The sequence below is a fragment of the Corvus cornix genome, chromosome 1A (assembly GCF_000738735.6).
Source record: "Corvus cornix cornix isolate S_Up_H32 chromosome 1A, ASM73873v5, whole genome shotgun sequence".
In the NCBI taxonomy this organism is placed as follows: Eukaryota; Metazoa; Chordata; class Aves; order Passeriformes; family Corvidae; genus Corvus; species Corvus cornix.
In genome coordinates, this window is record NC_047057.1 from 18,137,783 (window position 1) to 18,150,154 (window position 12,372).

Here is a 12,372-nt window from a genome sequence, read left to right on the forward strand (position 1 = left end):
ACAACCTTTTGAATACATATTCCCCTCTCCCATTTTTATTGAGAAGCTATTTTCGCATTTGTAGTAATTTAAAATTTTTCATTTTTTAATGAAATATCCTTTCAAGCATTATGAGTTAATTAAGTATTAGCCATAGTCATAGCTATATATACCATAGATATGGGTATATCTAAAAATATCAGCCAGTGGTGATTTAAAATCTCCACAATTTATGTATCATCATTTTTGGAACATGTACTTTAATTTCACCAACAGAGGTCAGTAAACCACTGAGAGAGAACCATAAGTGTTTGGTGAGAACACACCCTAGTCAATCTTCCTAACATCCTTCGATAGTTCTATGTTCAAAGGGCTCTTGTTCAGCTGCTTCAGTAAATATAAACTCAGTTAACAAAAAGAAAAAAAAAAAGAAAATAAGAGAGTGTATGGTCATGCAGTCAGGGGAATGAGCTTTATTGGAGATATGAATTACACAAAACACTACATTGTTAGAGATATTTCAGGATTAGAATATGTTTAAAATATCTGTTATGAAGCCAGTAGCATGCATACATGCATAGGTATGAGTATTGCTATATCAATTTTTCAAGGTTAAAACAGGCCCTGATTTAAATGATATGAATGACCTGCTGAATTTTATTTTTCAAGCTTTGTGCTGTTGAAAACCAGCCTAGTGGGGAGAGAGCATGAAAAGGAGGATCCCGGAGAAATAACATTTAATGATATTAATACCAGATAGAAGCACAGGAGAAACCAAGAGCTGTCACCGACTTGCTCATTTTGGCAGAAACACTCAGCTAATGGAACTATATTAACACATCATTTTCCAACTTTCAACTGTAATGAAAAGCTATTTTTACAAATCATTACTTTCAGTCTATGGTGTTTCAGCCACATGGCTTCTATTAGTGTACAGGGGAGTTTCACAACCAAAGCTGCCTGTGCAGCACTGAAAGTGCACCTTTTATGTTGAGCTAATCCCAGAGGGGAGTCAGCACTCCTGCCCCTGTCCTTTTGACCTTTATCCTTTTAATGCATTTTGCCTCAGTAGCAAAAGGTGAAAACCTAGTTTTTATGTTTCAAAACAGAGCATTTCAACGCTGATTCTCAGTGAAGCTAAGGAAAGTAACAGCTCCTGTGGAAATTTTGAAAGTCCCTAGCTCAGCAATCAACAATAGCTTTACAAATGTGTTTTTAGAATCGCTTTTCTGGTAGCCCTTTGAAGCTCACCCGTACAGCCCCGCTGCCATCCCTCAGAACAGCTGTGAACATGTGAAGCCGCTGGAGTGGAAGATGTTAATTACTGTCAGCGACTGGAATTTCTCCAGGGAGCACTTGTGGTTAGAAACATGTTTCCCTAAAGAAGTGCAGTAGGTGCTGGGATCACCTCTCCTGTAGCATACCTCCCCTCTTAAGCAAAAGGAATTTCTCATTCCAAAGCAAAACTCAAAATATTCACTTTTAAGTGTTTTTCTCATAGAAAAATCCGTATCCTAAGCAATCTTAACTGTAGAATCTTTTATTTCTGTGAATAGAATTCCAACAATAGGGAACTGAGTTTTTCAGGGACTAGGTTTAGCATATGTACAAATCGTCATTAAAAACTGGAGAAACAATTCTAAAATAAAAAAGGAACAAAATCAGAAAAAATAGAAAACAAATTGATGGACATAACTGTGGCTAGTTTTTTTTTTCCCCCCGACTAGAGTAATTTGAGCTTCCTTTTTATGGCCAAGAAAAAGCTACACACCTGCCCTCCATGACATCAGAAAAGTGCAGACCAAAAATGGTCTTTTTTCTTCACATTTACCTCCCGCTATTCATTGGCATTTTGAGTCTGAACTAGTTAGCAACAGGAGACTGATGTGATGTCAGTGGGATATTCCCCATAGGGAACCAAAATAATAGCAGATGAGCTGAGCTGGCAGAAAGATCCCCAGAAAGGGAAATAACAAAACCAACAGATTCTAAGCCTAGCCCTTTACTGTGACAACTACAAAGCACCTTTAACGACTGAACACATCCTCAAATATACCTCGTAGATCCATCTGTGGTAGTTAAACCTAGTAATCGCTACCACCCCCGCAAAAAGACCAAGTCAGGTCAGTCTCTGGCTGCAGAGAGATGAGGATAAAATCGTTAATCTGCAGGACTTGATTCCCAACGTGTGAAGATGAATGCTGAGGACATTTCTCTTTGTCCTTTGCTATAGGTGAGAATGGCACATGCTCCCCAGTACTCTTACCAAGTGACAGACACACCAGTCTTTTTTTGATCATCTAAGGGAGTTGAAGGAAAACAGTAGCCCTGATCTTCAAAAATGCTGTCCCTTTCCCATAAAGGCACAGGAAGTCCTCATCCACCCCCAGAAGGAAGGTGTATGCAGGAAGAAGGAAACTGAATGTAATGGAAAGTAAACATATCAACTGTGGAAACAATAACCACAAGCAGCTACAGAAATCCTTCCTTGTTGTACTTAAGGACAAGTACACTGATATTCAGTGTTGACAGAGGTAAAAGTCCCACAATTACAGGGCCAATTCCCTTTTATGTAGGCCATCAGTGCTGCTGTATTGTACTCCTTTCCCCAGTCCAACATCAAACGCAGTGGTTGAGGAGTAGATAGAGCTCAGGTGATGGATTGCTTAATTCTTTCAAAATGGTCACTGCTTAATGGCATAGACCATCTAGTAACTCTGGGTCAGCTGCTGCAGGCCTTTAACAATGCTTGAGCTGGTGCTCCCCAGTTCATCACAAGTAACAGTGAAGATAAAAGTACACAAACACAGAACTGTTATATACAAAAAGTTTAATTGAAATACCTGTATAAAAAATATGATCTCCATACATTTCACACTGTTAAACGGAAGAAAAAAAATCCAAATCCAAGCTGCATAAATGCAACCAGATCACAGAAACACAGCTATTAAAATAAATTAAGGTTTATGACTCTGCCACTCTACCTTCCAGAGCCAATGCACGGAGACTGTACAATGTCAATAATTTAAAACCCTTCCAAACAGCATTACTTTACACTTCTGGTACATTAATACCAGACAAAAGGCATACTGACTAACTTAAAAAAGTCATTCTATTTCCCTTAAATTAGACTTTGTACAACAATTTCCCATCTTCCAACAAAAAACTGGTAAGGTCAGAAATTTTTTTTTTTAGTTTTTTTTAACCAAAAGTTGACAGGAATGCAGAAAAAAAGTGCCATGGGCAAACCACTAGAATTCCCATGGGGAGAAGGAGGGGAAAGCACAGTGTTGAATAACTCTAACCAAATAAATTAACCAAATAAATAGCCACAGTTGAAAACTGTGGGAGGTCTTCTAAATTTCAAACAATAAATAACTGTATAGTACATGGAAAAACCAAGCTTACATAAACACATTATACAGGTATGGAAAAAAAAAAAGTAGAAGTCCTTGAATATTGCATTGATTGTGCATTCAACATGCCCATACATACTTTAAGACTCGCAGGGTGACAAAAGGCCGGGGGGAGTTGAGAAAGGGGCTTCTCATGCCCAATGGTAGAGATGATAAAAGGAAACATGAATAAATGTTTCTGATAAAGAAGCCAATATACCTGTTCATATTTCTGTGCAGGCTATAGGAAATATTTTGAGCAGCAGAGGTGGGTTGGGTTTGTAAAGGGCAGGGGGGCAGGAGTGAAATGTCTGTGTTCAAGTATTCCATCACCAGTGGATGGGACTACTTCATTCAATCACCGAACAGGTTCTCCAATGCATCATAGGAGCTGCTTCCTCCAGCACTGAGTCTAAAGGGAGCAAATTCCTATAATGAACTGGATCTTCTTTGGACATAGACAGCTCAAAAAAGAAAGTCCCACTGAAGCAGCTTTCAAAAAGGCACTCAAAAGCAAATAAAATCTAGTCCAGGCTCTATGAGAGCAAAAAAGTTTACCATGTATTCAAGAGGTCACTGCTTTCTTAATAAGGTCAGTCTTTGACTAAGTACTGGCCTGCAACTCCCAAACATCAGCATTTCCAAAGGAAATCTCTCATTCCAAAGCAGAAACCAGCAAAGGGGGAAAACAAAATCAAGTCCCTCAGACAAAGATTCAACTACAGAATAATGAATGCATTTTTCTAGCCCCTCGTATGTATTGGCAGCAGCACTGTGGTCTTTCTGCTTGTAGCTCCCCCTCCCAGTGCGAGGTCCTTAGTAATTCACAGACTCTCATTACTTGAACTTGTGCTAGATACATCAGTATCAAGGGTCCGTAGCCTTATGTCACAGTCCTCAGACTTCACTACTTCAGATTTGTGCATCCATTGATGGTCAAAAATCTGCTCAAGTGTTGGTCTGTCTGAAGGCCTCAGTGAAAGGCACCATTTGATCAGCTGTTGACATTCTGCAATAAAAAAAAAAAAAGCCATATTAGACTAAGAAAGCAAAAAAAAGACAATTCTGATTGTCTTTTTAATAACAAAAATCCACCCACACAAGCTCAAATTTACAGGACTATTAAAAAAAACCCAAAACCAGAAAACCCACTTAACTTCTATAGAACTTACCAGGTGAAATTCTTCTCCTGAAGTATAATCGTCCCCTCAAGATTTCTTCATCTTGCTCAAAAGGGATGTCTCCACAAACCATATCATACAGCAAAACTCCCAGAGACCATACTGTTGCTGACCGCCCATGGTATCTGTGGTATCTGATCCACTCTGGAGGGCTGTATACTCTCGTTCCTGAAAGCAGAAAAATACACACTGTTAGAGTAAAAGTTTAAAGTGTTTCCCCATTGTTCAGCTCCTTCTGGCAAAGCGAAATTAAATTCAAAAACTTGGCATTTGGGAATTAAAAAAAACCCAAACAAACAACAACAGCAACAAAAAAAAAACCCAAACAAAAAACCAAACCCAAAAAACTAAACAGCTTTAAATTTTTTACAAGCCAAAGCCATTAACAGTGTAATTTCAGGTCATCTGCAGGGTTACACCATCAACAGACTTGGCCCATCCGGTTGTTCTATTTTGTTGCAAGGAATAACACAGCCCCATCAGCTGACTGTTTACTGAGGCGGGCTCCCTTTCACTGACCACGTGTCGTCTGCAGCATCACACCAAAAATAGACACAAAAGGACAAAGGGGGCTGGCGGGGAGGAGGAGAGGGCGACAAGAAGGTGAAACTCAGGTCTGCCCGTATTACACGGGGCTAATCTGCTTTATCCAATTCCACAGGGCAGTAAACAAAATAGGGCTGCTTACGATTTCTACGTTTTTGAGGCCCCCCCCGGGCTTCTATGCAGCAGCTTTTCCCAACCCGCCCGTCTTCCCCTTCCTCCAGTGCCCAAGAGCTCCTTGGATACCAAACAAAACGGGGAATTCGTGATGCCGAGGGTCACGTGCAGCGGGGCTTCGGGTTTCACAACAAACAGATGTGAGTGCGGCAGCTGGGGGCGGGGGAGCGAGACCCCGGTTACATCAGTCACACTCCAAGGACTGGGGGAAACGCTCCCTCTGGTCACATGCTGGCTTATGTTCAGCTTTCCCACCTCTAAAGCATCGACCCTAGCCCCCGCGGCAAGTCATTTCGAGAGAGTACAATTATCCCCATCACTTTAAAATCTGCAATGCGGGATTTCCAGGACACCGGCAGAATGGGAGTGGGGGAGGTACCACTCCGAGTTAAAAAAAGGCACTGCATATAAAAATTGCATATCCACACATGGAAACATCCGACACTGGCAAAACCTCCATGTAAACAGATCGCCCTCTAGGAAAAAAACCCCGCTTTTTCCAAGACAGGGAAACATAAACTGCTGCGTCACTGCCTGGAATCGCTTCTTTCCTACGCAACTGAACACCCCTAAGCCACTTCGGGTCCACGGGTTTCCATTACCGATAGACCTGATATGAACACCCGCGTCAGGGGCTCTGCTTGCTGTGGCCGGTCACTGGGAACGGGCTAAGTGGCAACTAGAGGGAGGGAATAACCCCGGGAGGGGCACGGGAAGGGCGGTGGACACGTACCGTCAAAATCAGTATAAACTGTGTCCTTGAGGAGGGCCCCCGAGCCAAAATCAATGAGCTTCAGCTCCCCTGTGCGGAGGTCAACCAGCAGGTTCTCGTCCTTGATGTCCCGGTGCACCACACCGCAGCCGTAGCAGTGGCGCACCGCCTCCAGCACCTGCCGGAAGAACCCGCGGGCCGTCTCCTCGTCCAGGGCGCCTTTCTCCGTGATGAAGTCGAACAAGTCCTTCACCAGCTCAGGCCGCTCCATAACGATCAGGTACCCGTCGGGCCGCTCGTACCAGTCCAGCAGCTTGATGACCCCTCTGAAGCCGGAGCCCACCTTCTTGAGAAGGACGATCTCCAGGGGCACCATGATACCGCTCTGGGCAGAAAGGGGGGCGCGGGTCAGCGGGGGAGTGGCGCGGCCCGGGGCACCCCCTCGCCGAGGGGAGGGAGGCGGGGAAGGGAGGGAGGGAGGAGGGCGTGCAGGGCGGGGAGGAGGGCGCGGCCGGCGGGCCCCCTCCGCCGCTGCCGCAGTCCGAGGGGCGGGCGCGGCGCTGCGGCGGCGAACCCCCGCCAAATTCCCTCCCGACGCAGAGGCCGCGCCAGCGGGGCGGGCCCCGCCGCCCACACAATGGCCCCGCCGCGGCGGAGCCCCGCGGCACCCCCGGAGCTCCCCCGGGTACTTACAATCGTGCCCCACTCGGTCACCCGCTCCTTCACCACATGCTTCACGGCGACCTGCGGAGCGCGGAGAAAGGAGGCGCCGTGAGCGGCGGGGCGGGCTCAGCCTGCGCCCCGCCGCCGAGGGCCGGGCCGGCCGCGCCCGCCGCTTCCCGCGCCCGCAGATTCCCGCGCCACGCTCCCGCCCGCCGCCCCCGCCCGAGCGCCCCGTGCCTCACCGGCAGCCCGTCGGCGATCCTGCTCCCCGCGTACACGGTGCCGAAGCCCCCGCTGCCCAGCACGGAGCCCACCTGGTAGACTTTATCAAACGGCTCCTTTTCCACTTTCACTGCGGAAAAGAGAGGGAAACACCCGTGTTAGTGTCCGCAGCCGCGCTGCGCCCGAATAACAATAATAGTAAGAAGAACAATAAAAATAAATTTAGAAAAAAAAAAAAAAAAAGCCCACAAATGCTCTGACTGGCGGACCCATACGCTGCCCTGATTCCGACCAAGGCTTTATTTTTTACAAGTAATCTTCTTGAATAACAAAAAGACATAAATATAAGGAAATAAACGCAGCTCCGGGGTCTGCGAGACGCCGACCCCGATACCCCGGTAACGCAGGGCCGGTCCGCGCCCTCCGGCGCGGCGCTGGCAGGGGACAGCCCAGCCGCGTACCTGGCTGGAGGATCTTCACCGGCAAGTGGTCCATACTGGGGCTGCAGATGTGCGCCAGCGAGCCGAACTTGGAGAGCAACATCTTCCGAGGGCGGGGGGGGGAAACGGCGAGTTCCCCACGGCAGCTCCGCCGGCGTCCTCCCGGCTCAGCGCGGCTCTCCTCTCCCCGGAGCCGGCGGAGGGCGGCGGGCCGCGGAAAGCTTCTGCGCGGCTCCTTCTTCGGCCGAGAGCGGGAACCCACGGAATCCTTAGGGGTCCCCGCCGGCAGCAGTCCAGGCGTCGGTCGCACAAAGTCCTCCGGAGAAACGCAGTCAGCGAACGCGCCGCTCCCGCGTTCCTTCTTCCACCCGGCGAAAGCCGCTCGGGGCGCAGGCAAGCGCAGGCAGAACTAGAACCCTCCGCAGAGACAGACAAGTCCAGGAGCTCCGGGTCCGCGCGTGGAGCCCGCCCCTGCAGGGGCCGCGGCGGCAGGAGCGGGCTGGGCGCCGCAGTGGAGCCGTGGCGGGCGGAGGACAGACCGCGCCGCCGCCGAGCTGCCCGCGCGCTTCTGAGCCGGCGGCGCCGCCGAGCCGCCTCTTAACTCCCAATATTTTGGTGCGGGCAGAGTGCGGCGAGCGCGACCAGGATATCCCTCCGCGGGGGAGGAGGGGGGGAACACTTCTCCCCACCGCCTCCGCCGCCCCCTCCCCTCTGCGCCGGAGCCCCCGTGGGGCGGTGGCCGCGACTACAGCGTCCTTGTCCCGCCCCACCGCACGGGCGGGCACGGGGAGGGCGGGGGGCTGGGAACTACTTGTTCTGTAGTAACCGGCGCGCAGAGTTACACACCGTCTGAGAGGAACGCATCACACATTAGCGGCAAAAAAAAAAAAAGGGCTGGGGGGAGATTCTCCCGTGTGCGTTAACGCTGCCGCGCGGCCAATCGCCGGGCGCCCTTTCAAAGGGCTCCCGGGGCGACCCAATGAGGAGAGCCCTCATTTGCATGCGGCGGCGCGCGGCCAGGCGGCGGCAGGGCGGGAATGCCGCGGCGCGCCGGGCCCGCCCCGCCCCGGGCTGCGGGAAGGTCGCTCCGAGCCGCCGCGTCCGGGGATGCGCGGGGGCGGGGCGCCGCCAGCGCCGGGGCACGGGGGGCCGCGGCTCCGCGGAGCCCCTCTGGGGCGCGGGCAGCCCCGGCACAGCGGTAGGAGCCCGCTCGTTTTGCCAGCCGGTGCTCCCCAGTGAGCATGCGGCGCGTTCCCTCGCCCTCAGTGGCGATTCCTCCTCCCCAGCGCTGCCCCATCGCCTCGGCGCAGTTCGGCTCCGTGCCAGCGCGGGGGGACGCCGGCGCCCGCCCTCCGCGCCTGCCTCTGTCAGTCACCTCCCCTGTGCGGAAGCCCCGCGGGGCCGGTGCGGCGCGACGGTGGGCGCCGGAGTCCTGGCAGCGCGGCTCGGAGGAGCCGAGGGCTTCCCGCCCCGCCGAGGCGCCGCGCCGGGAGAGGGCACGGAGCTGCTCCGCTTGCCGGCGTTGCCGCCGCTACCGCCGCCCGCCCCGCCCCGCAGGGGGCGCTGCATCAACAGGAATGGGGGCGCGTCCCGTCCGACGGGGCTCGCGGGGGTCCCTGTGCCCCGAGGCGGCGGCCGCGCTGGTCACCGCGGTCGGGGCGCTGCGGCTGACGGGCCCGCGGCTCCGGCCTCCTCTGAGGGGAGACCGAGACAGTTGGCCGCGCCCAGGCGGAGGGAGAAGCCCGAGGGCATCCAGGGGATTTTGACGAGTGTCTGTCCAGCAAAGCTGTGGGCCACTGCTTTAGAAATTAATGAGTGCGCTGCTGGGTGGGCAACAGTGTCTTAATAACTGCTCCAGCAGCTACTTAAGAGCCCAGCCCAGATGCGCCCAGGGCTGGCGCTCAGGCGGGGAGCACCCCGCCGTTTGCAGACAGCTTGGCGGCCGCCCGTCCGCACCCTGTCATCCCCCCTGGCCCAGGTGCGTGGCAGTGAAAAGCAGCGGCGTTGGAGGTACCGGTGCTCCACGGGGATCCCCGACGTGAGGGTGTTTTTGGCAGCCCCTCCCACACTGGGCTCTCGGGGAGAGCCTTGCAGTTGGCATTGTCTGGTAATAGCAGTGCTGTGATCTCGGGCAGTCGTGCCCATAAACAAAGCAACGGCTTCTAGGGAGAGGTAATGTCTTTTATTAGATTTGACCAGCTGATGTGAAGGTCAAGTTTGCAGGCGCAGTTTCAACCCTTCATGTCCCAGAATGTATTTTTTGAAGATAGATCGGTTGGGCTATAAAAGTTACCACTTCTCATACAGACCAATTTTTAGAGGCTCCAAAATAAACCACAGAGTTTATTGAAGAATTCAGGAGGTTTCATGTTTATGGATTTTGTTTTTCCTTAAAGCAAATGATTTGGATTTATGAGATAAAGCAATAAAAAAGCTGGGGATTTTTTTTGTATTTTTTTAAAAATTTGTGGTAGACCGTGTCTTTTGGCTATCTCAAATTACATTTATAAAAATTACTATGTGTAGATGCTAATTATTTATGGAATTAACATTGCAAGTTGTTACTAATTCCTGTTTTTTTTACATGACCAGGCATGAAAAATCATGCATGTATCACTAGTCTGCAAACATAAAAACATCAGGGCTTGTCATTCCAACTGTATTTGGAATTTCTTAAATTCATCTCAGTGTGTGGCCAATCTATAGTAAGTCAGCAATACACTTGCCTTGAACCTGTTCTGGAAATAATACAGTTCTCTCAAAATCCTGTTGTGTTTAAGCTACATCTTCTTAAGCTGTGTCAGCTGTCAAAAAAACCCATGACATACTTTTACACATCTCCATTTGTAGCAAAATGGTAATCTAAAAATTCTGGGATCAATCCTGGCATTGGTGTAACTCCTAATCTGATTTGTATTTTCACACCAGTGTAAAAGGGAGGTTATTATACATTTAACATTAAAGAAAACAAGGTAGTTACTGTAAAAAAAAAAGTGATAAGGGGGTATTTTTTCTTCATTCACTTAATTTTGGCAGACAGACATTTAATTTGTATACAGCTACAAGCACTCTTGGTTTGACAGAATTACAGATGGATCCCAGACATGGAATTTACCCTGTCTTTACACATAAGCCTTTCATGGGTTTGTGGTGCTTCTTTTGATCTGGCTTGGAACATGCAGTTCAGTGGTCCTAAACAATTATAGCTGCAGAACATTTTATAAACTAGCTTTGGCCACTTTAACAGTGGCTTTGCAACTATAAATGGAAAATCATTCATGGGTAGGATGCCAGTTTGATTTAGAAGTCATTTTTCTGTGCAACAGTCCCTGAGCAGGAGTGAGTTTGTCAGGCACAGAAATATGGAAGATCCATGGGAGTTTACGCTTGCAGAACAGTACTACCTTCAGGCTACCTTCTAATGTCTGTATGGAACTCAGCTCAAAGTTTGCTGTGGCACATCATCAGGTGCTGCGCCAGTGACATTAATGGGCTCTAATATATGCTTATAGCCATTGTAGGTCTTCTGGATGGGACTACCAAAATGCATCTGTTCTCATAATGTGACCATAAGGAATGCTGCTAAGAATGCTCTGGCAGTAAACGTCCATTAAACTTATGACAATATTGGTATTTCTAGGTCACTCAACCTCCTTATATGCCAGAGCTCCTAGCTCCCTTAATGCCACTTTGCTTGATTCTCTTCAGTCTCTCTGTTATTTGGCAAGAGAACAAACTGAACACAGTTCTCTAGATGTGGCTTCATCTGTGCTGAAGAGAGGGCAATAATCATGTCCCTTGACCTGCTGGCTGTGGCGCTCCAAGATGTGGTCAGTGTTCATTACCACAGGCGCACACTGCTGACTTAGTTGGTTTGTGGTCCACTGGGTCTTCTGTGGAACCGTTAGTTCCAGCCTGCACTTCTCCCTAATTACATCCTGTCCCAGATGTGGGACCTTGGCATTCTTGGTTTTGGAAGTCCATTACAGATGTATTTGCTATACATTTATTCAGCTAGTTGAGGTCTGAATAGCAGCTATACCCTCCAGTATACCAACAGCCCTCTTGATTTGGTGTCACCTTGTATTTCCAAAGGTCATGGATGAAAAAGTTAAATAATATCAGCCATTTTATTGATCCCAAGAAATATCCATTGGAATCACCTGCTAATTTGACTTGAAACAGTTATTATGGGCATTTTAAGGCCCATGATCTGGCCAGTTTTTAATGTATCTTCCCAATTTGGCTGCAGATGCTGAAAAACTCTCAGAGTTCTGGATGAGGACAAGGGGACCAACACCTCCTCTAATCTCACCCAGAGAAACCTGTAATGTAGTTGTAGAAGACAATCAGTGTGACTAAACATAGTTTGTCCTTGGGAAATTCAGGATGGCTGTTCCTTTGGGCAGCCTGTGATAGCTTAATATCTTTTCTATGTTGTGGCACCCAAAACTGCCCCCAGGACTCGAGATGAGGCTGCCCCAGTGCAGAGCAGAGTGGGACAATCCCCCCCCTTGTCCAGCCAATGATGCTGTGCCTGATGCACCCCAGGATGCGGTTGGCCCTCTCGGCTGCCAGGGCACTGCTGACTCGTATTCAATCGAAAGATGTTGACAACTTCATCAGTAACACAGCATACTTTTCCACGTATGGCACATTCTTTTCCCTTTAGAAATCAATATCCTGAGTGTATTCAGTCAAAGTTGACTCCTACCATAGGCATTAGTGAGACCAGTATTGAGGTACTATTAAAAGAAGGTTGAAAAACTGAAAAGGCTTTCAAAGAGAATACAAAGTTTAGGACTGGTATGTTAAAACATGAAGCTCTACTAGCTCAGTCTACTTTGTTTATTTGATAGAAGGTTAAGAGTTAACCTCTTACCATAACAGTCTAGAAGTATCTACAATTTATTTATTTTTTCCCCACCTGGTATTCTCTAGCTCTTTAAGTCTCACACAGGAAGAGTTTTCCAGGCTGGAACTGAGAGAAAACAAGAAAATCTAGAAGTAAAGTACAGGCAGGTAACAGAGCCTCACTGTGTATGTAATTCTCTGGTAAC

General features: G+C 48.9%; 1 protein-coding gene across 1 annotated transcript; it reads right to left on the reverse strand.

Moving 5' to 3' along the window:
- Positions 1-2,792: 2,792 nt before the first annotated feature.
- Positions 2,793-7,892, reverse strand: PIM3 (Pim-3 proto-oncogene, serine/threonine kinase). Its single transcript, XM_039571411.1, has 6 exons — positions 7,334-7,892; positions 6,893-7,002; positions 6,681-6,731; positions 6,009-6,372; positions 4,547-4,723; positions 2,793-4,383 (listed from the first exon to the last, which is right to left on the reverse strand). Exons 1-6 carry the CDS (start codon positions 7,413-7,415, stop codon positions 4,199-4,201), a joined length of 969 nt encoding a protein of 322 aa, XP_039427345.1. The 5' UTR covers positions 7,416-7,892; the 3' UTR covers positions 2,793-4,198.
- Positions 7,893-12,372: the final 4,480 nt, after the last annotated feature.